This window comes from Cuculus canorus, chromosome Z (genome assembly GCF_017976375.1).
Source record: "Cuculus canorus isolate bCucCan1 chromosome Z, bCucCan1.pri, whole genome shotgun sequence".
NCBI classification, from domain to species: Eukaryota; Metazoa; Chordata; class Aves; order Cuculiformes; family Cuculidae; genus Cuculus; species Cuculus canorus.
Genome location: NC_071441.1, coordinates 69,169,857 through 69,193,395, shown reverse-complemented (window position 1 = coordinate 69,193,395; position 23,539 = coordinate 69,169,857). Strand labels below are relative to the sequence as shown.

Genomic DNA, 23,539 nt, shown 5'->3' with positions numbered 1-23,539 from the left:
TATTGCTTACATGGGGTATTTTGACACTGAGGATGCATCCAAGGCTTTATGCAGCTCCAAACACACTACTGCAAAACTCCTTCAGTGCCATGTGTGCTCATCTTTGATTCTGTGGGATTTTTACACATTGCTGCTTATGTCCCTGGAGCAAATGGAAAGTGTCATGGTAACTTAGTGCTCAGTTAACTGAAATCAGTGTGCGAGACTGTAAGCATAGTGCGTCCTTGCAGTTGATCCCCAGAAAAGTTACCAATCTGAGAATGATCTCTTTGAGTTTTCCATGTCTTTTATGGAGGTACAGTCTGGAGTAACTTCCCTCTGGTAAGTTAGTTGGATGGCATAAACTATATTGCCTGTTGATGACTAGTGCTGTGCTGAAAAAAAACTTCCTTGCCAAAGTAAAGCAGTTTCTTCCTCTCATCAGAAGTTTTAAATTCCTATAGAAAAGGGCTGCTTGCTTTTCAGTCTGAGTAACTAGAGGAAAGAACTCAGAGAAACTAAAGGAAGCGTGTAATGGCCTTGTCCCTAAGTCAGCTCTGCTGTAGTAGCGGTGGATGATGGGCAGCTGTAGTACATGCTTGCAGGCAATGCCTCAGTCTCTGGTGACATGCAGAGGACTAGTGAGGTTTGTGAAGGTTGTATAATTTCACTCATGGCTTGACTTTTTCAATAACAATGAATCAAATTTGTCATAATAATTTCTACTCCCATACAGAAGAAGTGGCAACATAGGAGCTTGCCTGACAGTCTGAGTCTGAGATGTGCAGCCTATTCCGTGTGCTGTAGTCTGCAGTCTTGCCTCCATCTCTGTGGTAGTGGGACCAGTGAAGCTCATTCAATGCTAGCAGTTGACATGCAGCTGTATCAGGTGGTCTTGCAGCTTCACCCTCTGCAGCCTTCCTGAGATGGCAGGCTGGGCGCTGATTCGTCTCCTTTTTCTTCTGCCTTTGAAACTGCAATGTTTTGTTTGCTTCTGAGAAGCATTTGCCAGCTTGCACCAAACCAGTTCTCTGGCTTAGTGGGGTGGTTTGGATGTAGCACTGATGTTGAAAGAGATGGTGTGGTGTGCTGAGAAGAACCTGACAAACATTGACCAGAATGACACAGAACTTTTATGTACATGGTATCCCTGGAATGGTCTGGCATGACTGGCTTCCATGTCACTTAGCACAGGCTTGCTCTGTTTGCTGAAGTCTGGTGGCACCCAGGTCATCTCCTTCATACAACTTTGGCTTTAGTAGTGTTGAATTCCTGTTAGCCAGTAGCATCGATTCACCTACGGATTTCAACATAATGTTGAAAGGAGCCTTTGCACTGCAAAAGGCACTTTCCTAAAGTACTTGAAACTGGCTCTTCCGGACCTCAGTCATGTCAGGAGATGCCAGTCATGTCAGGAGATGCCAGTCATGTCAGGAGCTGCCAGGAGGCAGCTAAGCTGTCTGTGTAATCATCACCTTATAACGCCCTTCCTCCTCCTTCCTTAACACTTGCAGTTGGAATCCATAATGGAAACGGTGAGGCTGAGAGTTAGACGTTGATTGAGTAATGATGGGTGTGAATGTTGATCTGCTCCAAGCTAGGCTCCGAGTGCTGTATGCTGCTGCTGGTGAGGGTGAACCAGGTGACTTCACATGTTTGAAGAATGGCTGTTGGGGATTGCAGTCTGTGAGCTGGAGGACTTAGGAAACAAAGGGCAGCTCTGATCCTTTGTCATGTATAATGTCAAAGGAGGACTTACAAATTCACTTCCAAGAATTATGCTGTGGTTCCTTGAGACAGATCTTGTGATGCACTTTCAATCTAGCAAAAGAACCAGTTATTTTATAGAACACACCAGAAGCATCCTGGAGCAAAGTTTTAGCTAATAACTAATTCGCTAACTCTGTGTTTAATGACTCTTTTTCTCAGGACAGGCCTGCCTTGTGTTAAAAGCTGGCTAGACACTTCTGTCCTTAACATCTTGGCTGTGAAGGATTTGCATCCAAATTTTAGAAGCTGTTAGTAAAACTTCTGTGGATGAGCACTATTGTAGTATTGTTTTCTTGTGCATATATGAAAGTATCTTCCTAATGGTACTGTTGTTGTACACCTGTGTTATCTGTGCATTACCAGTGTGTCTCAACAAGTGCCATGCTGGCTGACTGGCTGCGTAGCCGATGTGATAGTATTCCTTTTTAGAGCAGCAGGGATTAAACTGAAGAGGATCAGTGTGGTATTTCCAGTAGGAAGGGCTATTCTTAATGCCAGGGGAAGCAGGATGTGCTTGATGGGACTGGGGCAGAGCAACCTCCGAGCACTGTGATCTGGAGCTCTCTACCTTCCTGATGAACCTGGCTGCTGCTTGGCTGTGTTTTTTCTTTTTCATTTTGTCATTTAGATTGCCAGACCGTGGGCTAATTAATTTGTCTGCTCAGTCAGTTCTCAGACCTATGAAAAAAGTTTCTGTCTGGGGAACAGGATAAACATCAAGCGTCTGTAATGTTTCCTCTAAACTAGAGATAAAGCTCTGTAGAACTGCTGAGACTTATGCCATGCTACACATATAAAGCTGTTAAAGCCATTTCAAAATGTTTTTCAGGTTCTAAATGGCTTCTAAGAAGTTGGGGTCCGACTCTCATGGTAAGTGAAACTTGGCATCCTTGCATTTTCAACAGGATGAATCCTACTGTTGCTGCTGACTGACGTTCCAGCTTAGGCAGCCCATAGAGACTGATCTGTTTAGCCTCTGAGTAGTTTTTTGTTAGGGGTGAAGTGCCTTGGCTTCCTTTTTGTGTAGTTGTTTGTTGATGCTGTGCCTGTTCTTTGGTTAAACTGAAATTCAGCCTGTGGCTGTTCCCTGCTCCTTCATGGCAGAATAAGACATTTGCCTTTCCCCATCCCTTGCTTTGCCCTTCAAAATCAAAGCTGAACTGCCGTTGTGATACTGACCCAATGTTTGCTGAAGGGGATGCTAGATCTGTAGCAAGTCACGAGAATAGTAAAATTGAAAGTGAAGGTTTCCATTTATCATTTGGCTATGCTTACATTTTGCTCGTCAGTGAATTTTTATTCCTAAATTGGACTGTTCTGGTTCAGCAGGCAAGTGAGGAAGAGAATGTAATCTTCTATTTTTGAAATGCTTAATGTCATGCAGATGATTGGTATAATAAAATCATTTGCCTGCATATGTGCTTATCTCTTGGAAAATGGGTTATAAGTTGAGAAGATTAATATTTCTGTGGAACATTAAATTTCTTCGCATGGAGTGTTGCTTCTTCAAATCAGTAATCATTCAGGGCAGTACTGAGAGGTTCATGGGATATTTCTAACATGGTTTTGCAAGCTTTAGAGACTTCTGCTTTTAGAAACTCAGCCTTGACCTTCCTGGATAATCTTTCAGATAAGAGGGTCCCTGGGAATTCCTGTTTGCCTTGAGCTTTTTGTTCAGTCTTGCAAGTGTAAAGCTGAAGTACAGAATAAAAAATGCTTCATGTAAATGCTTGGTTAAGGATTGATAAAAATGGGCTATCAAAAACTTAATTTTCAGATGGTCTCTTTTGCTGTGGCCCAGTGATGCTGCTGCAAGACAGTTGCTTTATTAGAGAGCTGCCAGATCTTCAGCAGTTGCTCTTCTGTCTGTGAATGGTCTTTATGAACTGCTTGTCTTTTGAGTCTGGTTTTATTTCTCCCTTCTGCTTTAAAGCCAGACTAGCAAAGGCCTTGCTCGGAGCTAGAACTCAACCTGTCTTAAATATTTCTCAGAACAGTGTGGTGCAGTGGAACATGCTTCTGGCTTCAAAAGAACAAAATCGCATCAAGTGGTGCTGTAGGCTGGATAGTTAGCTTGTCTGCCTTAATGACAGCACTGACACTGTCACAGTACTGAGGGGTAGTGGAGCAACTTCCTTGGCTTATTATGTCTTGAGAAATCAGCAGGACAATTGTTGAAGTCCACGAGGCTGTTAAGAATTTATCCCAGTCAGTGAATTTTGGCTTATTGTAAAGCCTGTGGCCACCAGCTGCCTTCAGCTCATTGTCTCTGGCAGGCTAATGAAATTGGTCAGTGCAGTTGATGTATGACTTGTACTTGTTGTGAGCTGCCTATTGGAGGTCGGGGGAGTGTTGTTGAGTCACAGAATGGTAAGGGTTGGAAGGGACCTCTGGATAGCATCACGTCCGAGCCCTCTGCTCAAGCAGAGCCCACCTGAAGCTGGCTGCTCGGAACTATGTTGAGATGGAGATGAAGGCGGGAATGTAAGGTGTGGGTGGAGCAGAAGGAATCCTTTTCCTGTCTGGCAGGGTATTCTTAGTGTACACCTGTAACTATGCCTAAGCATGTCACTTTGAATGTCCTCCTGTCATGTGAATAATTGGCAGTTGAAGCTTAAGTTCTGATAATTTGTGGCATATAGAAATGCAGCTCTTACTTGTTGCACAAGAAGCGTTGGTTTTACCAAGTGTAGTTTGCTAATATTGCTATTGTATCATCACTGTTGCTATACAGCTTGAAAGCTTTGGACTCCAATTTCTTAAAATTACTTAAGTGTGGTTTGTGTGACCACAAAAACTAAGTTCCACTCAATTTCAAAATTGTTCCCTATTCATAACCAGTAGCTGGTTTTATCTGAAGTATATGCATTTTGCTGCCAAACTGGAGAACACTTCTATGAGTTGGCTGGTGATTTCTGCATTACTCTAAAGCAGAGAGAAATCTTGATCTCATAGCAGTTCCTTAGGCCAGGAATATCGTACTGGATATCAGACTGGCAGGTATGTTTTTGCCAGGGTATTCTCAGGAATTCCATACTATGTTTTTATTTGCTAAAAGGGAGAAGTGGTTAACAGCTGTATTAAATAAGTTTAAAAGACCCCTTTAACTGCTTCACTTGAACATGTGATATTGAAACAGTGGCTTGTGTAGCTCTTTGTATATGTAGAGTATGCTATTGCTTTAGAAATGTTTTGCTGTTGAAATACTTTGCGCCCTCGCCTGTCAGTGTTCTTCAGGCAGAAGGGTCACATGTTTACAAAAAGGAAAGGGTTTTTGGCCTTGTGACTCAGATTGTAACTTCACTGGGTTAGCGCTGTTCTGTTGGGGCTGGAACAATGTGAATACCATCTGCATCAGCATTCTGCTTCAGAAAGTCTTTTTACCATCAAATGGCATAAAACATTTGGTGTGTTTCTTAACGTGTTTGCAGGGTTTATGGCAGAATATTTGAGACGAGGTTACAGCAACAGTCATTGTTAACAACTCAGTATGCTGGTAGGTAACTGGAAGGTTTTTATTCCTTAATCTTTTAATGAGGTTCAACTGGCAGCTACCAATGAGGCCCATCTAGCCTATGTGTGTTTAGGTTGTTTGGCTATACCAAAACAGTGTTGCTATGTAAATAAATACTGCAGTGTGTGCAGGTACTGCCTGTGCTGGCCTCTGTTTTGGGCACAGGTGGCAGCTGTGCAAAGGGTGTGACACTATGGTGTCAGTGGGTCTGACAAGGCAAGTATTTGCACACTGAGCAATTTGGGCTGTTGGACTGATGCAGAGAAGCAATCCTGCTTTGCTTGGATCATCCTGCTTGGAGCAGAACTTGTTTCAGTGGGACTAAGCAGGGCATGGTAGCAGCACTGAAGCTGGACTCGGAGCTGTCAGGAGATCCAGTTGTCTCTGACCTGGCCATGATTTACTGCTCGTGGTGCAAAGCCTGCCACAGTTGCTGTTGCTGCGTAAGCAAACACTTGGCACATCCAGGTTCTCAAATTGCCGGCTCAAATACTGCTTGGATGCAATGTTTCAAATAGTGGTGTTGGTGGCCAGTGAGGTGTCATCTGGATGCTGTGCTGCTTGCTTCCCAGTCAGGATCAGTGGAAATACTGTTATTCTCCCTGGAGCATTTTTTGTCCTCGTGGTGCAGTTGGGATGTAAGTTATTCATCCTGATGTTTTCAAAGCTGGAAGAAATACCACCTGTGTCCTAGCAGGACTCTGGGACCAGCTGGTGTGGTGCATAACCTAAGAGCCTAAGTGTTGACAGCACATGAAAGTTAACTCCAATTTAGCAGGTTAGTCCTGTTTTTGAAAGCTGATTGTCCTTTTGGAGCCTGTGGCTGCCTTGTTGTAGATGAGTAAAGTGTGAGGGAATGCAAACAGTACTTAATTTGTCATCTGAATATGAAAACGGGTCAGATAAAAATGGCAAGTCACAGCTCACTGAGCAAGAGATTTGTCACTGAAAGCCCTCTTTTATGTTGCCACCGATGTCTTCTTCTGGATCTGCAACACGGAGTGAAGTTCCAAATGACTGCTAGAGGAACACGTCAGCATGTTGTACACCACCAGAAACCTTGTCTATAATTCCAAAAGCTTAAACCAGTGATCCAAGAGACTGGCTCAGCTGATAAAGAAACTGAATGCAATTTGTTGTGGGTTTTCTTATGTGTCTTCACAGCAGCTCAAGGAAAACAGGCCTGTAGCCTGGCCTCTTGGAGGTGGTTGAGCTCTAAGTGACTGTCTTGTGAGTTTGCAGGGTGCCTGGAGAGAGACTTTAATCGTAAAATACTTTAGATACCACATGTAAGCAATAAATATGAAGGACAGGTGAAGGAGCATGGAATAAGTCAGAGGTCTCTGGAGTGATCACAAGTCAGAGAGCTGTTAAGTTAGATTGCTGTGTATCAAAAATCGGAACTGCTGTGCTAAACAGTCCTGAGCTGTTTTGTTGTGTTTGGGTTTAAGTGGAATGCACAGACCTTGGGCCTCTTTGCCCGTTTGATCACTGCTGTCTAATTGTTACTTCTTACTTCTATGCCAAAACCTGGCTTCTGGTTTGTCTTAGCTACTCTGAACCTGGGTCACTTTAGATCCTGTTTTGAATATGACAAAATGTGGTGGGTCTTCTTATAGAGATGTAACAGAATGTAGTGTTCAGGAAAGTTTCATCTTCTAGTTGTGTGGACGTTGTCTTGTCACAAAGGAAGCTGAGATGTTGGATACCTTGATTTAACAGTCCAACAACTGAACAGATTTTGATGTTGTGGGTGTATTTTGAATAGTTATGGGTTAAAACATTAAAAAGAAGTCTGAACAGATTCAAACAGCTTCCTTTGTATTGTGACACCTGGTGTCGTTGGGGCAGCAAGGACAAAATAGCTCCCAAATGTGGAAATGTGAGTCTTAATTGAATGCCTTGAACTTGAAAGTTTCTTTGATACAAAGTCTGCTTTTCATCTTAGGGCCTTTCAGCTATCTCGATGATGTCCCATTTAAGATAGGAGATAAATTCAAAACCCCAGCAAAGGTTGGATTACCCATTGGTTTCTGCCTGCCTGATTCTTCTCAGCTTGTCAGAGAAGCCCAGGTAAGTGATGTGTTTGGCCTTTCCATGCTCTTTCCCCTTGCCCCTGGCCTCCCAGCGTGTGGTGCTGTAAATGGCAAGTAGTCACAGTTTGCAAATGTGTTCAGGATTAAGTCCTGTCTATCCCATAATGTCATTTCGTGTGCTAGGCAGTGGTTGCAGAAGATCTGTTAGAATGCATATAATGATAAAAATATGATAGCTGTGCAAAAGGCTGCTGCTTTTTCCTGTCCTTGGAGGTGTTCAATGCCAGGTTGGATGGGGCCTTGGGCAGCCTGATCTAGTGGGATGTGTGCCTGCCCATGACAGGGTGTTTGGAACTAGATGATCTTTAAGGTCCCTTCCAACCCAAACTATTCTGTGGTTCTGTGATCACCTTAAAAAGCCCAATAGCTTTTATCTTAGTCTGTCTACTTCAAAAAAAGTAGTGTTTTGTGTAATAGCTCCAGCTCTGAATGTTACGCTGGCTAAATTGAGTAGCATTTTGAAGAGGAAGAATTACACACCTGTGCTATGGAGTGCATGGGTAACAGGTGTTTTCTGACCATGCTTTATGGGTTGTCACAACAGTGGGATGAAGAAATAGAATTCCAGTTCTTGATTTCTATGCAGTTCTGAGTGGGAATCCTTTTCCAGCTATAGGGTAAACAGGTTAGATCTTGGTAAGGATGGCTTCCAGGTCTTTGAGCATGTCTCTGTTACTGTAAACTACTGGTAGCATAAAATCAGTTGCTTTTGTATGACTGTTGCAAATCAGATCTCCAAATGAAGGTTATAGTACAGGAAATCTAACTGAGCTACATTTCTCATTTGGATCCATGATTTTCCTTGGTCAGTCCAAGCTGACAATTGTTTTCACCTCAGCTGTGCCAGATTGTTGTAGATGGCCCTGCTTTTCGTGCTTTTTTTTTCCTGTTTTGCCCCTGCCACCTGAGAGCTTGGAGAACTTGGCCACCTGAGAGCTGAGTATCTGAATTACCCTTCATCATAGCTCTTTCATTATAATCATTATGATTACCTAATTGTCCTGCTACACGTATTCCTACCCAGTTAAGCTGGTGTGGGAGAGCTAAAGGAGAAGCTAATGTCCCATTGCTGACTTCCTTATGCTGTGTCTGCTACTTTCTTGCCAAGCTGAGGCTGGTGTGTAACTGGGCTGCAATGCCTTGCCTAGTGTTAAGTGACCACGTGGAGTATGTATCTTGCAGTGCAGTTTGGCTTTTTAACAGCTGTAGCAAGGCCTGTAAAAACAAAATGTGCAGGAAAACTAAATTGACCAAAGACATATTTTTTTGTGTAAGTTCCACCTGTTTTTTAATGTAAAAAACCTGAATGGCTTGGGTAATTTTGGCCATGTGTATTTAACTGTATACACACACACACACACACACACACACAAACAACTAGGATAGCGCTGCTCAGATAGCAAATGAAGCATAATGAGGCGTGCCCAGCACTTCTGCCAGTGAGTTGTTTTTGAAAGTAATTTTGCTGATAAATGACATATCCCAGTTCTTGGAGTCTTATAGCTCAAGGAAGGGAAAGCTGCTACACAGTTGAGATGACAGGTCTCTAGGCTCTCACTGGAGCCTGCTGTGAGGTGGGATGTGGTGCAGTGGTTAGTGAGTCCCAGAGGAACCTAGCAGAGGCGGGCTAGCCTTGCTGGTTTGTTCCTTTTCAGAGCCACAAATCTGTATGACCTGGCAGTCCCATGGCAGAAGCGTTCCTGTTTGGTAATGTGCCATTATCCCAGTGAGGATATCTTATGACTTCTTGTCTTGACTACACCCTGGCCTTACATTTAGGCTGTGTTCTGTGAACATATTGTTGTTGTTTAGAGACTATTTGAGGCTGTTCATTAAAATATCAAAGTTTTAAGTAGATTTTGTCCTCTCAAGCCAGCCACTGCAGTGGCCGGTGAACTGGAGGTTAGTAGCTGACACATGCCTTCCTGTGCTAACCTAGCCCAGAAGGAGCTGATGTTAAATCAGAAAGGCTTGTGGGATACTGCCATGCCAGAAACTGCAGCAAAATCCCCTGCTGCAGGTAGCTGTCATCAGTGGTGCAGCCAGAGGGTGTAAAACTCTACTGTCAAGTCACTTAGGAATCTTAGTGGGAGCTGAGTTTTGGTCTTAACTGCAAAAATACACTGCTATAGTCTGGAATGACTTGTGGATATAGGGGTGGTTCAGTGTTGCCAGGTCTGGGTGTGATTGTCCACCAGTAATGCATTAGACTTTCTCTTGCTGCATCTGTTGTTTAAGGGGAGAGGTTGGGAGGGCTGTGGAACTGCTCAGTAACTATAAAACAAAACTAAATGTAAGAAGGAGGTAAAATAGATGTTCTAATTCAGACTATAGCCACATCTTGCTGCCAGAAGAAATATTAACTACTTCTGTTGTCTTCTGGCTTTGCCATTCTGTGGGTTACAAGAGATGCTGGGAAGAAAAGGGTGCCTATCCCAGGTAATTCGCGTAGCTATTGATCTGTGTTGGTTAGATTGCTTTTAGCAGTAACACCTATGATCCTTATAATTGATCTTTTTCCCTCCTCCTTTTCCTCCATACCTGCTCAGTATGACTTCTCACTGGAAAAGAAAACAATTGAGTGGGCTGAAGATATTAAAAAAATTCAGGCTGCCCAGAGAGAAGCTGAACGCAAGGCAGGAGAAGCATTAGCTAACTCCAGAGCAGGTCCAGAAGACAGCAGCAGAATGGGGTTCTCGGAAGGGCCTTGCCTGGAGGCTATCCCACCTCCTATTAACCCCATCCTCGCTAGCCTGCAGCACAATAGCATCCTTACTCCCACACCAGCCAACAGCAGTGCTGTGAAGCAAAAGGTTCTAAGCCCACCTCGTCCAAAAGCGGACTTCAACCCAGCTGATTTTGAATGTGAAGAAGACCCATTTGACAAACTGGAATTAAAAACTATCGATGACAAGGAGGAATTAAAAAATATTCTGGAAATTCATGTTGGTACCACAGGGCCTATTGTTGCCCAGCTGTTGGATAACTCGTTGCCCAAAGGAGGATCCGAGTCCGTGTTGCAAGATGAGGAAGTTCTGGCATCTATAGAAAAGGCCACGTTGGACTTCAAGCCCCTTCACAAACCCAATGGCTTTATCACTTTACCACAGCTGGGAAACTGTGAAAAGATGTCATTGTCTTCCAAAGTGTCCCTGTCCCCCATCACCGCAGTGAGCAATATCAAATCCTTGTCCTTTCCTAAACTTGACTCCGATGAGAGTGATCAAAAACCCTCAAAGCTCACGGGCACTTTCCACAGCACTAGCTGTCTCCGCAACGGCACTTTGCTCAGCTCTTTACAGACCTGTGCTCAGAGTAAAACCAGTGAACTCAATGGACACCATATGGTTGGTCTTTCCACCCTAAATGAGGACAGTGGCATGGAGACAGCAACATTATCCTCTTCATCCAGGCTGCCTTCCCTGGCTGTGTCTACAGCTTGTATGGAAGAAGAATCGTCTCAAAGCGCAGCGACTACGGTAAATGCGCAGTAGATTAACGTTGGGGTTGCTGGGGAGGTGTGGAGGTAAATATCACTTCTGGAATGCCTGTGGCTTTGTTTCTAATTTCATTTGATGGGACTGGTGTATAGATCCTCTTAATTTACATGGCAAATCGATCAATCCAGCAGGTCTTCATGCTGGCAGTTCCGAACCTCAGACCATTACTCTGCAGGTTCTCCCAAAGTCTGGTATTTTCAGGCCAATTCTGGTGACTTTTCTTTCAGCTTTTCAGCTCTTGTTGTTTGTAGCATTGCACATTAGAGTGAAGCATCTAAGATATCTTCTTTGTAAGGTCCATCTGTCTTATCCAGCTGAGAAATATAAGATTCTGAAGTGCCGTTAGGTTTTGAGTTAAATCTCTTGTAGATCTGTTCCTCGGGTTGCTGCTTTATTCGATGGAAATAATGGGGAAGGAATGCAGGCTTTTCGAGGAATAAATGCAATAATAGATTAAACACACATGCACTGTGACATCCACAAAGAAGTAGTGCTTGCAGTGAAATAAATGTCTTTTTAAAAATTTTCTTCCTGAAATCCTTTTAAAGTCTCATCTTTAAAAGGAAGGAAATGGTGGTGGTCTGAAATCTGATAGTCACCCTTTTCCTTGTGAAGGAGGGTGAAAGGTTTGCTTAGTGGATACCAAACGGGCCTTGAAGGTCAGCTCAGGTTGCTGACGTGACAGCTTGGCTCTGAGACAAGACTTTGACCCTTCATTTCCTCAAACTTCTAGCAGGTTCAAAAATTACTCTGGGGACACTTAATTTCGTGCCATCTGTTGTCTTTGTCTGTTTGTGAATGAAAGCAGAGATTTAAGTAAGTTTGTGAGCTTTTTTCCCCTGAAGAGCCTCAGATGTAGGCACCAATACTCGTGAAGCCTGGTGAAAGCTGTGTGGTCAAATCCTCTACCTGGCTGTAATGTAGTATGTTTTTTTCTGTCTGATAAAAGTGGTGCTTCAGTAGTTCTGTCATCTTAGTGGTGTACTGTAGGCTTTTCGTGACACTGTGCTCTGAAAAGAGGCACTGTTTCTTTCCTGCTGCTTTTCTGCCTCTTCTCAGGCTCAGGTGAGTGCACTACGAATTGTGAAATACCCTGGCAAATCATGTATCTGTTGGGGCACAACAGAACTACTGTTTATTGATCACTGAAAACAATGTGACACAGGACTGTGGCAGGAGCAGCAACTCTGAGCAGTGGCTCACTGCTACAGATCATGGATTTGAGAGGTGTCTGATCGTGTGTGGCTCAGATGTGAAATGGCAAGTCATGACGTGTCTAAAGGATTAACGTGAAAGGTCACTTACAGCTAGAGAGGTGGTCATCTAGATAGCTGGATTTTCGCTCAGTTAAAATCTCTATGCTGAATTAAAGCTTTCTAAAGACCAAGAGGGAATGAGTGTTCTCCATGTCCAAAGAAGGGGGATGCAGCTGGTGAAGAGTCTGGGGCACAAGTGTTATGAGCATCAGCTGAGGGAACTGGGATTGTTTAGCCTGGAGAAGAGGCTGAGGGGAGACCTTATTGCACTCCACAACTACCAGAAAGGAGGTTGTAGCAAGGTGGGTGTTGGTCTCTTCTCCCAAGTAACAGTGTTAGGATGACAGGAAATGGCCTCAAGTTGTGCCAGGAGAGGTTTAGACTGGGTGTTAGAAAAAATTTCTTCATTGAAAGGGTTGTCAAGTGTTAGAACAGGCTGCTTAGGGAAGTGGTAAAGTCACTTGGTTTACTGGTGGGAACGTTAGGTTAGTGGTCGAGTTTCGATGGGTCTTTCCCAACTTATATGGTTCTGTGATTCTCAAGAATGCTGTAAGAGAAGACATAAACTGATTAAAAAAAAGATGGGCTTACCAGGAGAAGTAAAAGATCTTCATTTGAAATCAGTCTTTCTGCTTTGGAAGTAGCAAGGAATAGGTGTGCTGATGGAACTGGTGTTTCTCTTTAAATTCAGAGACTTCAGACTGTACTTGTGTTTCCACAATAAGGTCCCAGTGTCTGGAAAGCGACAGCTGAGCTGCAATAAATTGAAGACAATGCTGTAAAAGTGTGGAGGTAAATATAACACAAGTCCTTAGAGTATGAAGATGATGCAGGAAGTTGCAGCCGTCACCTGGCTGGGAGCGGAATGGTTGTGCATCCTTTTTCTGCGAGGTTACACAAGAATAAGCCTGTCCTTTAGAAAGCCTCAGGACAGTTCTGTGTCCCAGTGTATTCCACAGTGATTTTATACATAGTATTTTTTTCTCACAAGACTAGGAATTGTACCTTTGGATTTAGAGTTGCCAGTGCAGTTTATCCTTTACCAAGTGAATGTGGTCTAGGTTTTTTCGGCTGGAAATAAACCTGTGATTTCTCTGTCCTGGGTTGTCCCTTTTCCTCTTTTTTTTTTTTTTTTTAAGCTCCCTGGGTTTTGCAGCATTGGTGGAGGAAGAGATGACTCACGAAGATGATAGGTTGGAATTAAAGTTGGTCAGAGATGTGATGAATAGGATGCGTTTTAATTACAGAGATCTCTGGTTACAGGAGGGTGGAACGCTCCTGGTGGACCATTTGCAATGCATTGCTGCACTGGAGTGACGCTACACCAGCTGCAGCCACAGTGTGCAAGCACATACAGAAAACACCATGTATCTGCTTCTTGAAGAGCACTGAAATGCAAGTTTGAGATGTAAAAGAGTGCAGCTTGTGAGTAGCCAGTCTTGGCTCTGTCCCCTGTAATTCTTTTAGGTCTTTTCCTCCTCCACTGACCACAAGAACAGGTTGTCAAGCTCAAGCAGATTGAGGAGGAGGACCTGTTTTTCCCAGACGTGAGTACCTGGTGTCAGAAGCAGTTTTGGTTGTCCTGGCTGCAGCATCAGTAGGAAAGCATCAACCTTCAACTTGATAATCAGCTGATTTGAGTGCTTCTCCAGACCCCTATTTTGGTGAATTCCATCCTCTAGTGCTTTTTTCTCTGGCAAAAGTGCCTGGAGAGGGTGTGTGCGAAGAACTTTTGCGATCATGAGGAAAGGCTCTTGATTAAACCAGTCTATCAGGCTGAATCTGATTGCCAAGTCTTTGTCTCCTAGAGAGAGGTTCTTACCCTGGAGGTAAAAATGGTTGAAAGGTGGAACAAAACCACGTTTGTTTGTGGGGTTTTTTTTAGCAAATAAATCAATTTGTTGAAGTCCTAATAGAATTCCTCAGTGTTGGTTTTCTATAAGCAGCTCTTTGTTCTTTAGTTTGGGTCCCAACAAGGCCTTTTTGGAAGAAGTGGACAAGCTTTCCAACAGTCTTTGTTAGCGTACTAAGTACTTGGGAATGCAAAGGACTGAGGCTCTTGGGCCACTGCATCTTTCCTAACTCTGTTTGTAATGCAGGAAGGCTTTCAAATGGGTGAACAGAAATGTGCAGGTTTGAATGGGCAAAGTTCTGGCGTTGTGCTGCTGGTTTCTTGGGCACAGCCGTATAAAGCAATAGACATATTCTGCCTTCTGACCGCCTAGCTCTGTGGAAACGGAGCAGGTGTACAGCAGGGAATGTTTCCCAGCCTTGTTGGCATCCTAGGAATGGGACCAAGTGTTGGGCATTGGTAGGAAAGTCATGTACTCTTTTTAGCCATTGTGCTGCGTTGCTCATACATGGCATATGAAATGAAGTACTTGGAGGAGAGGAGAGTATGTGCTTCTATTACCCCTTCTCGTGGTCAGAAAGTCAAGTCTAGGCAGTGGCTTCAAAATTGATGCTGTCATTCAGGCAGTATAGCCCTGGATCAAGAGCTGCGAGGAGCCAGTGTGTCGCAGAGCTGTGTGAACATGTACCTGTTACAGTGACAGAATAAACAAGCTTACCTTTATTATGAGGGGAATGCATCCTTCTTGGAGTCTGATCTGTGTGTGGAGTGCTGAGAGAAGAAATGATCCCTGTGATGGCTTTAACAACACACAACTGTGTAATGTCTACATCTTACTGTGGAAGTCTCATCAGACTACAGGTCTCCGTAACATGGCAGACTTATTCCTAGATCTCTCCTATAAAACCCTTCTCCCCCAGCTGTATCAGGTTCTGCTCACTAGTGGATGATTTTTATAGTCATCTTATTCCTGTGTTGTCCAACAGGTACACCCAGACTACGAGGAAACGGAAATCCCTGCGGTAAGTTCCCAAACACCTGCGTGCTTTCACTGGATCACGTTTCTGAGAATCTCAGAAGTTGCATACAGAAAATCATAGCATCATAGAATAGTTTGGGTTGGAAAGGACCTTAAAGATCATCTAGTTCCAACCTCCCTTGCTGTGGGCAGGGACAAGGGTAGCTCCCGACAGCTTTTGTTACCTTTCAGAAACCCTTGAGAATTAGTTAGATGGGTGATGAGTAAACTTGGAGTGAAGGAAGCTATCGCCATGCTTCTTCTGAGGCACAGGGCTTGGCTGTATCGTGAGGACCTTCGCTGCTGCAAAGGCTGGGTATTGAAAGGTCTTGGTCCCACCAGCAGGAATGGCTACACGGTGAACAATCCGGGCTGTTGATTGTTTTGAAGAGTGTTGTGGGCATCACTGTGCACTGTTTGGTTTCATCCGAACTGAGTAGCTTCCCAAGGGCAGTCTAGAAAGCTTTTCAGATTACCATCTGGGGTATCCTGGTTCTGCACTAACCAGAAGCAGGATGTGGGGATGCAGATGGTGACCATCACCTCAGCCTTTGGGTTTTCCCATTTAGGTAACGCAACAGAATTTTCTGCTGTCGAAAGTGCCCAGTAACACCAGCTGCACGAAGCGGCCGGGTGGTCCTGCTCCTGAGCTACTGCAGGTCCTCTCTGCCAGTGAGAGGCAATGCGTAGAGACCGTTGTCAACATGGGGTACTCACCTGAGAATGTCCTGAAAGCCATGAAGAAGAAGGGACAGAACATAGACCAGGTAAGAGCTTGTGTGACAGGAAATAAAACCCTTTGCTGGATGCTGATGGTCTCCTTGTGGAGACGATACAACAGCCCCAAGAGGCTCTAGTGAGGCACCACTGACCGACTTTCTCTTGTGCACTCTGCTTGTGGTGCTTCAAATGCTTGCTAAAACCAGGTCACAGCATGAAGTGCTGCAGGGTGAAGCATGGCTCTGGCTCTTGGATCCGCTACAAATATTTTAAAGCATGAAGAGCGTGACCAGACTTCCCATGCCAACCCTAGGCAGGCTGTGTGCTGCACAGAGCGTCACTCTTTTGATGTACTGAGCATTACCTACCTGGCCTTTCTCCTTACCTCTCAAAGATGAGGACTGATAGGAAATTTGGCAGCGGTTTCTGTATGTGAGAGCTGGGATTTACAGCTCACTCACGAGTGTGCTGAGCTGATCTTACAAGGCTGAATGCTTTCAGGTTGTATCAGCTGTCATGGCTGTCTGAAAGGGGGCTAAAAGCTGACACATCTTGACTGCTGGACCTACAGTTTCATTGTTAAAACTTGTCATGTAAAAAGCACAGTCAACTTCTACCTTCTGCTTTGTGATCAGGCATGGAAAGCTAAAGATAGGCTTCTGAGACTGCTTTTTGACTGTACTGGCAGATGACATTCAGAGCTGAACAGAGAGGAACAGGACAGCTGTCATCTGTTTTCTGGACAAACTCTTGCATAAAAAGCATCTCAGCTCTGTTTGGAAGGTCTTTCGGTCCTTGGTGAAGTCTGGAGTTGGGTTCTGCTCAGCACCTCTGCAGGTACAGAGATGGTTTTTAACCGCGTGCTGCCACTGCTGCCCTGCAAATTTAGTTTCTTTTCTTTGTTCCCCACAGGTTTTGGATTACCTGTTTGCACACGGACAGCTTTGCGAGAAGGGCTTCGATCCACTTCTTGTTGAAGCAGCTTTGGAAATGTACCAGTGTTCAGAGGAAAAGGTGAAGGCAGAACACGCAAACAATAGGGAGAATGTGCTGTGGTAGGGAATTCCAGCAGCAATTCCTCTGGCTGGTGTAATTCTAGCTTTCATGGTAGTGCTGCCTTGTTTCCAAAAACTGGCTGTCCAAGGATGTCTTTGCAGGGATAAAGTGAATATGTGTGAAACCACTGGAGTTATCCTGCGTTGTTTTATTACTCACCCGTGTGTGTTTTTATGGAGGTGGGATTTTTTAAAGACTCTGCTTTTTCTGGCTATGCTGTCTTGAACCCAGAGTTCTCTTGAGTGCAAGGTTTGTGGTATGGAGAAAGTTTATTTCAGAAGCAGGAAATTATCTTTCAGACTCTGCCAGTCTGCCCTGGCTGCGGATTTTCTCACTTGTATGCGTACATCTGCCTGGCTGCTCAGCAAATTGGGTTAGCAAATTGGATCCCTCTCAAAGAAGCTGGAAAATGTTTTTTGGGAGCTGGTTCATTGGCTGCTTTACTAGCACCAAAGGCACAGAGGCCGGAGTGGGTAGCCAGGGCAGAGGACAGCAGAGTCTCTTTGAGGTCTGCCAGCCGGTTGTGTCCCAGGTTATTATATGAAGTCCTTAGAGATGCTGTCCAACCCCCCAGAGATGTGTGTCTTCCTGCCTTCCTTGGAGATAGTGATGAGCTTACAAACAGAGGAACAATAGCTTGAAGATGGGAGAAGTGAGTTCAGGAAACACAATTTCTGCTGGCTTAACCCCGAAACTGGAATCTTCTCATTGCCCATTTCAACCTGATGGTTTGTTTTGCGGCCTTGGGACAGCTACTGAGGGAATCTGGGGTCCAGGTGACTTTTTTCTTCCCTCCTCCCAGTTACAGGTGGTGACATAGAACAGCTCAGGTGGGTCCAGTCTACTAATAAATGGCTCTGTGGCTGGTGTCACCACAATAACTTTGGTTTTTTTGATGAGGGGATGGCCTACATGGCACTGGGGTTGCAGGCTTCAGATGGGAGCCACCTTTCTCAGAGGGGAAGGAGGATCTTTGCCCGGGAACTTGCGGGGCTTGTAGATGAGGCTTTAAGATAGATATGAAGGGGGAGGGTTTAACACTGAGCTAGCCCTTAACAAGAGGTGGAAGGATGGGTGTCAGGGGTCAGGTGTTAGGGACGATACTTCTCCAAAACACCTTATAGGTAATAGAGGGTCCACTGGGAAGGTGATGCAACTGGCAGCCCAGCTGAAGTGCCTTTACACCAATGCATGAAGCTGGGGTAACAAGCAGGAGGAGCTGGAAGCTGCTGTGCTACTAGAAAGCTATGATCTAATTGCCATCATGGAAGGGTGATGGGACAAGTCCCATGAGTGGAATGTGGCTATCAATGGCTACTGGCTGTTCAGAAGGGACAGACTAGGAAGGAGGGGTGGAGGCATTGCCCTCTGTCTCAGGAAAGGGATAGAATGTGAAGAGCTGTTGTTGAAGAGTACCCACATACAAGTTGAAAGCTTATGGGTCAACATTTAAGACAGAAGAACCAGTGGGAACCTTGTGATTGGTGTAAATTACAGGCCACCCAACCAACTAGAGATGACTGGTGAAGTCTTCTTCCTCCAGCTACAGGAGGCTTCACACTCACAAGCTCTCATCCTACTCAGGGACTTCAACCACCCGGACATATGCTTGAGAAGTAGCACGGCAAGCTGTAGGCAATCCAGGAGACTCCTGGAATGCATAGAGGATAATTTCTTAGTCCAGCTGACAGAGACCTGAGGAGATACAATACTGAACCTGATGGTCACCAATACAAGCAAACTCATCAGTGACGTTAGGATCGGAGGCAGCCTGGGCTGCAGTGATCATGCACTGATGGAGTTCAAGGTCCAGAGGGATATGGGACAGGTGAGGAGTATAGTCAGGACCCAAAATTTCGGGAAAGCAGATTTCCAGCTCTTCAAAGAATTACTCGGCAGGACCCACTGGGACATGGTCCTCCGAGACAAGGGAGCAGAGCAGAGCTGGAAAATATTTAAGGAAGCTTTCCACAAGGCACAAGAGCGCTCAGTCCCTGTATATGGAAAAGCAGGCAGGAAAGGGAAGAGACCGGCATGGCTGACTCGAGACCTGCTGGTTAAACTAAAGAAGAGGGAACTGCATGTGCAGTGCAAGCAGGGACAGGGAACCTGGGACGTGTATAGAGACGCTGCCCGGTTGTGTAGGGATGAAGTCAGGAAGGTCAAGGTGAAGCTAGAGCTGAACTTGGCAAGGGAAGTGAAGACTAACAAGGAGGCCTTCTACAGGTACATCAATCAGAAGGGGAAGATCAAAGAGAATGTACCCCCACTGATGATTGGAAATGGGGGTCAGGTATCAACAGATGAGAAGACTGAGGTACTTGACAACTTTTTTGCCTCTGTCTTCACCAATAACTGCTCTCATCGCCCTCCTGGGTCATGGGACAGCAAGATGGTGACCAGGGGAATAGACCCCCTCCCACAGTAGAGGAAGATCAGGTTCATGAACACCTGAGGAACCTGAATATATATATAAGCCCCTGGGACCTGATGAGATGCATCTCGGAGTCCTGAGGGAATTGGCTGATGTGGTTGCCAAGCCACTCTCTGTGATATTTGAGAAGTCCTGGCAATTAGGAGAAGTCCCTGGTGACTGGATGAAGGGTAACGTTGCGCCTATTTTTAAAAACTGTAGAAAAGACAACCCTGAGAACTACCAACCTGTCAGCCTCAAGTCCGTGTCTGGGAAGATCATGGAACAGATCCTCCTAAAAGCTATGCTAGAGCACATGGAGGACAGGGAGGTGATTAATGGCAGCCAGCATGGCTTTGCCAGAGGCAAGTCCTGTCTGACCAATGTGGTGGCTTTCTATGATGGGGTAACCGCAGCAGTGGACACGGGTAAACCGACGGATGTGATCTTTCTGGCCTTCTGTACAGCCTTTGACACGGTCCCCCACAATATCCTTCTCTCTAAATTGGAGAGATATGGATTCAATGGGTGGATGGTAAGGTGGGTAAAAAACTGTTTGGATGGTTGTATTCAGAGAGTAGTGGTCAGTGGCTCAAAGTCCAGATGGAGATTCATGATGAGTGGTGTCCCTCAAGGGTCTGTACTGGGACCAGTGCTGTTTAATATATTTATCAATAATATTGACAGCGAGATTGAGTGCACCCTCAGCAAGTTTGCTGATGATACCAAGCTGAGTGCTGCAGTTGCCATGCCAGACGGACGGGATGTCATCCAGAGGGACCTGGACAGGCTGGAGAAGTGGGCCTCTGAGAACTACATGAGGTTCAACAAGGCCAAGTGCAAGGTCCTAGACCTGGGTCAGGGCAGTCCTTGTTTTCAGTACATGATGGGGGATGACGTGCTTGAGAGCAGCCCTGCAGAGAAGGATGTGGGGGTGCTGGTTGATGAGAAGCTCAACATGAGCCGGCAATATGTGCTCACAGCCCAGAAGGCCAACTGTGTCCTGGGCCGCATCAAAAGAAGCGTGGCCAGCAGGGCGAGGGAGGGGATTCTGCCCCTCTATTCCTCTCTTGTGAGACCTCATCTGGAGTACTGTGTCCAGTTCTGGAATCTTCAATGTAAGAAGGACATGGAGCTGTTGGAATGGGTCCAGAGAAGGGCTACAAAGATGATAGGAGGGCTACAAAGATGATCCGAGGGCTGGAGCACCTTTCCTACTAGGACAGGCGAGAGAGAGAGAGTTGGGGTTGTTCAGCCTGGAGAAGAGAAGGCTCAGAGGAGATCTTATAGTGACCTTCCAGTACCTGAAGGGGCCACAAGAAAGCTGTATAGAGGGACTATTCATAAAGACTTGTGGTGATAGGACGAGGGGGAACGGGTATAAACTGGAGAGGGGCAGATTTAGACTGGACGTTAGGAAGAATTTCTTCACCATGAAGGTGGTGAGAGGTTAGAATAGGTTGCCAAAGGAAGTTGTGGATGCCCCATCCCTGGAGGTGTTCAAGGCCACAGGTGTGGAGGGGGCCTTGGGCAGCCTGATCTAGTGGGATGTCCCTGCCCATGGCAGGGGGTTGGAACTAGATAAACTTTAAGGCCCCTTCCAACCCTAACTATTCTATGATTTTTCTTTCCCCTGGAGTGGAGCATTAGTGCTGTAAACGGCAGAAGTTCAGCTGATTCACTTCCTGTCTCTTTATTTTATCAGAGATCGTGGATGATTCCTGGGTTGGTGTCAGCAGTACCAAATACGGTGTGTCCAATAGCGTTTGTGCTAATCCCCTCAGTATGCCCTACATCTGAAGAGCCACTTGATAGCAGGGCCTGCTCTACTGTTCCCAAAGTCAAAGTAACTTGAAAGAAATTCAGATGCCATAGGAGCTGCTGGATGGGGGAGCAGACTGCCATTAATCTGTTTTTGGGAGGCCAGGCTGATAAGCTTCCTACTAGTGGAGATGCCCCCACAGGCTAAGGTTTGGTGCTCCTGCTGAGAAGAATTTTGAAAACACAAGACTGCAAACAGAGGGGACTGAGGGTGGGGCTCTGTGGGCTTCTCCACCCACTGCTCTGCCAGCTCCAGTGTGAGTGGACTTGATCGAAACGGAGCCAGAATAGGCTGTGGGGAGGAGGAATCCACCCATGGGGTGCCTGGTTGCTGAAGACCATCTCTGTGCTAAACTTCCACTGAGCACTAATCCCCTTTTTCTTTTGCAAATAATGGACTGTCTGTGTCTTTCAGATCACAGAACTTCTCCAGCTAATGAGTCAGTTTAAAGAAATGGGATTTGAACTGAAGGACATTAAGGAGGTCTTACTATTACATAACAACGACCGACACAATGCTTTGGAAGCTCTAATGGCCCGCGCGGGAGCCAGCTGAAAACACATTCCTGGATTTTCAGCGTGCAGCAGGGCAGGACCAGCTCCGCCATCTTCACATCCAGTGTGACTTGCTCTCTGCAGGAAGGAGGCCGGCTTTTCGCATACCTGGGAAAGTGACTGAGTAAGCCCGCCTGTGAACATCGCTCCAGCATTTCTCTTCCCACTGAGAGCCACTTTTCTTTCTTAAATTTTTGAAGTGTCCTTTCCTAAGTTTCCTTTTTTGAGCTTGGCCACGGAGAGTCTGGACTGCCCAGCCTCTACTGGAATTCTACATAGGTAGAGAGGGAAGTGGTTTTCACCCTCCTCTGGAGGAGGAAACCCTTGCACCCTTGCACTGGAGTTGGACAGAGGAACATTATGTTGGATCTGAAACTAGGATGCTTTGGTTCTTTGAAGCTGCTTTCATGGTGTCTGCTTTTACTGAATTACTTGACTGTCCCGATGAACTGGTTAAATTTGACCGTTAGTGCAATGGAGTTTTATTTTTTGGCTGAAAGTTAGTCTGTAAATTAGTACAACACTGGTTTGGAAACTCGCTATGCATAGAGAGAAGCTCTTCCTCTTGTGATTTGTTTTTCACCCATGCATCCAACACTTCTGCCAGACGTGAGTATCCCCTGTTGAGTGGTGTGTAAGGTCGCTTGAGACAGGTAAGCTGTGAACTCTGCCTGGACCCACAGCTTGTGTTGGTTCTTGAACCTGGCTGCAGAGAACTGGGGCTTGGTATCCGTAATCCCCCAGGCTTGTAGGATATTTAAGACAATGCCCTGGTAGGAAATCAACAATCTTGTTGTTTTAAATAATAGTGTGATGCAGGAGGTTTCTTTCAAGCACTTTCTTTAAAACAAATATATTCACTGCGTTAGTTCCATTTTTCACACTGCTATAGGATTACGTAATAACATTTAGTACTAGAGATCAGGTTTTGGGTTGTTTTTGATAGTTCAAAGTATTACATTGTACATTGTTCCAGTCCTAAATACATAAAATATCAGGAGTCTTGGAGGAATCTTTAAGGTAACTTGCTAAATATTTTGATTTTGCAGAGGAATAACTAATAAAACCCTCAAATATCACTCCCAGTGTCATGGTTCCCATCTCTCACGCTCTTTGACTTCAGCAGAGGAAGAACTTGCTGGATCCTGCCTGCCCTGGTGCTGCCCGCTCCTGTTGGCACACAGAAATGCTGTCTGTGTTGGGCAGACTGGCCAGGGGGCTCCAGCCAGGTGGCTGCAGTGGTGGAACGTGCTTTTTGTGTGGCTTTTCTGTTTTGTTGCAACAACCGAGCCTGGGGATCCAAACTCATGTTAGACCAAGCTTGGAGCTTTGGACTTCGGGAGGGGAGAACACAGCTCACTGCCTCAGTTCAGGTTTTTCAGTAGGAGGTTTTAGTTCATCAGGACCCCAAAGGAGGTGGCATCTGTTTCCATTATGTTATTCACTTGATCTGACCAAAAGGCCTAATCTGAGTCCAGCGTTAATTCCTGGAATTCTCTGTAAGGTGCTGAACTATGATGTTAATTACATACCTTTACTTAAAACAACAGTGATGCTGAGGAGAGTTGTAGCTGGCAAGTATCTAGGGGGTGTGGAGGTGGACGATGAGTAGGACCAGGGCAGATCACGTCGTGTTCTACCCCAAACCACTGAGCTTCACCAGCTTCCAGTGATGGGGATGGATTAAAGCTTGTTTAAGAGGGACATTCGGGAGCTGGTGGGTCAGCAGCTGCTGACTCTGTGTGTGTGTATAAAGAAGTTGTCCAGCATCGCTTCCCAGGCAAGAAACCTGACAGCTTGAAACAAGCAGATGGGGTTTCTGATCAGTCAGAAAAGCTGGAAAACAAAACTCACTCTGTACGGTCACTGCTGAGTGTTCCGTTGTGTTGTTTTGGTTGTCTCAGTTCTAATATCCAAACAAGTACCTCTGTGGAACTGGAGAGTCCTGAAGGTGCAAGAAGCCTTGCCAACAAAGAAACACTATTTAGA

At 45.3% G+C, this 23,539-nt stretch overlaps 1 protein-coding gene across 6 annotated transcripts in view; it reads left to right on the top strand.

Annotated features, from left to right (window-relative positions):
• The window catches only part of UBAP1 (ubiquitin associated protein 1), a 39,406-nt gene extending 15,920 nt beyond the window's left edge, over window positions 1-23,486 (top strand). For 4 of the 6 annotated variants that reach the window (XM_054054073.1, XM_054054074.1, XM_054054075.1 and 1 more), the window contains exons 2-9: window positions 2,579-2,619; window positions 7,212-7,336; window positions 9,909-10,838; window positions 14,954-14,989; window positions 15,555-15,752; window positions 16,618-16,719; window positions 20,880-20,924; window positions 21,411-23,486. In XM_054054073.1, coding sequence (XP_053910048.1) covers window positions 2,586-2,619; window positions 7,212-7,336; window positions 9,909-10,838; window positions 14,954-14,989; window positions 15,555-15,752; window positions 16,618-16,719; window positions 20,880-20,924; window positions 21,411-21,551 — 1,611 coding nt within the window. In that variant the 5' untranslated portion in view covers window positions 2,579-2,585 and the 3' untranslated portion in view covers window positions 21,552-23,486. The other 2 variants (XM_054054077.1, XM_054054078.1) reach the window with 2 other exon arrangements.
• The last annotated feature ends 53 nt before the right edge of the window (window positions 23,487-23,539 follow it).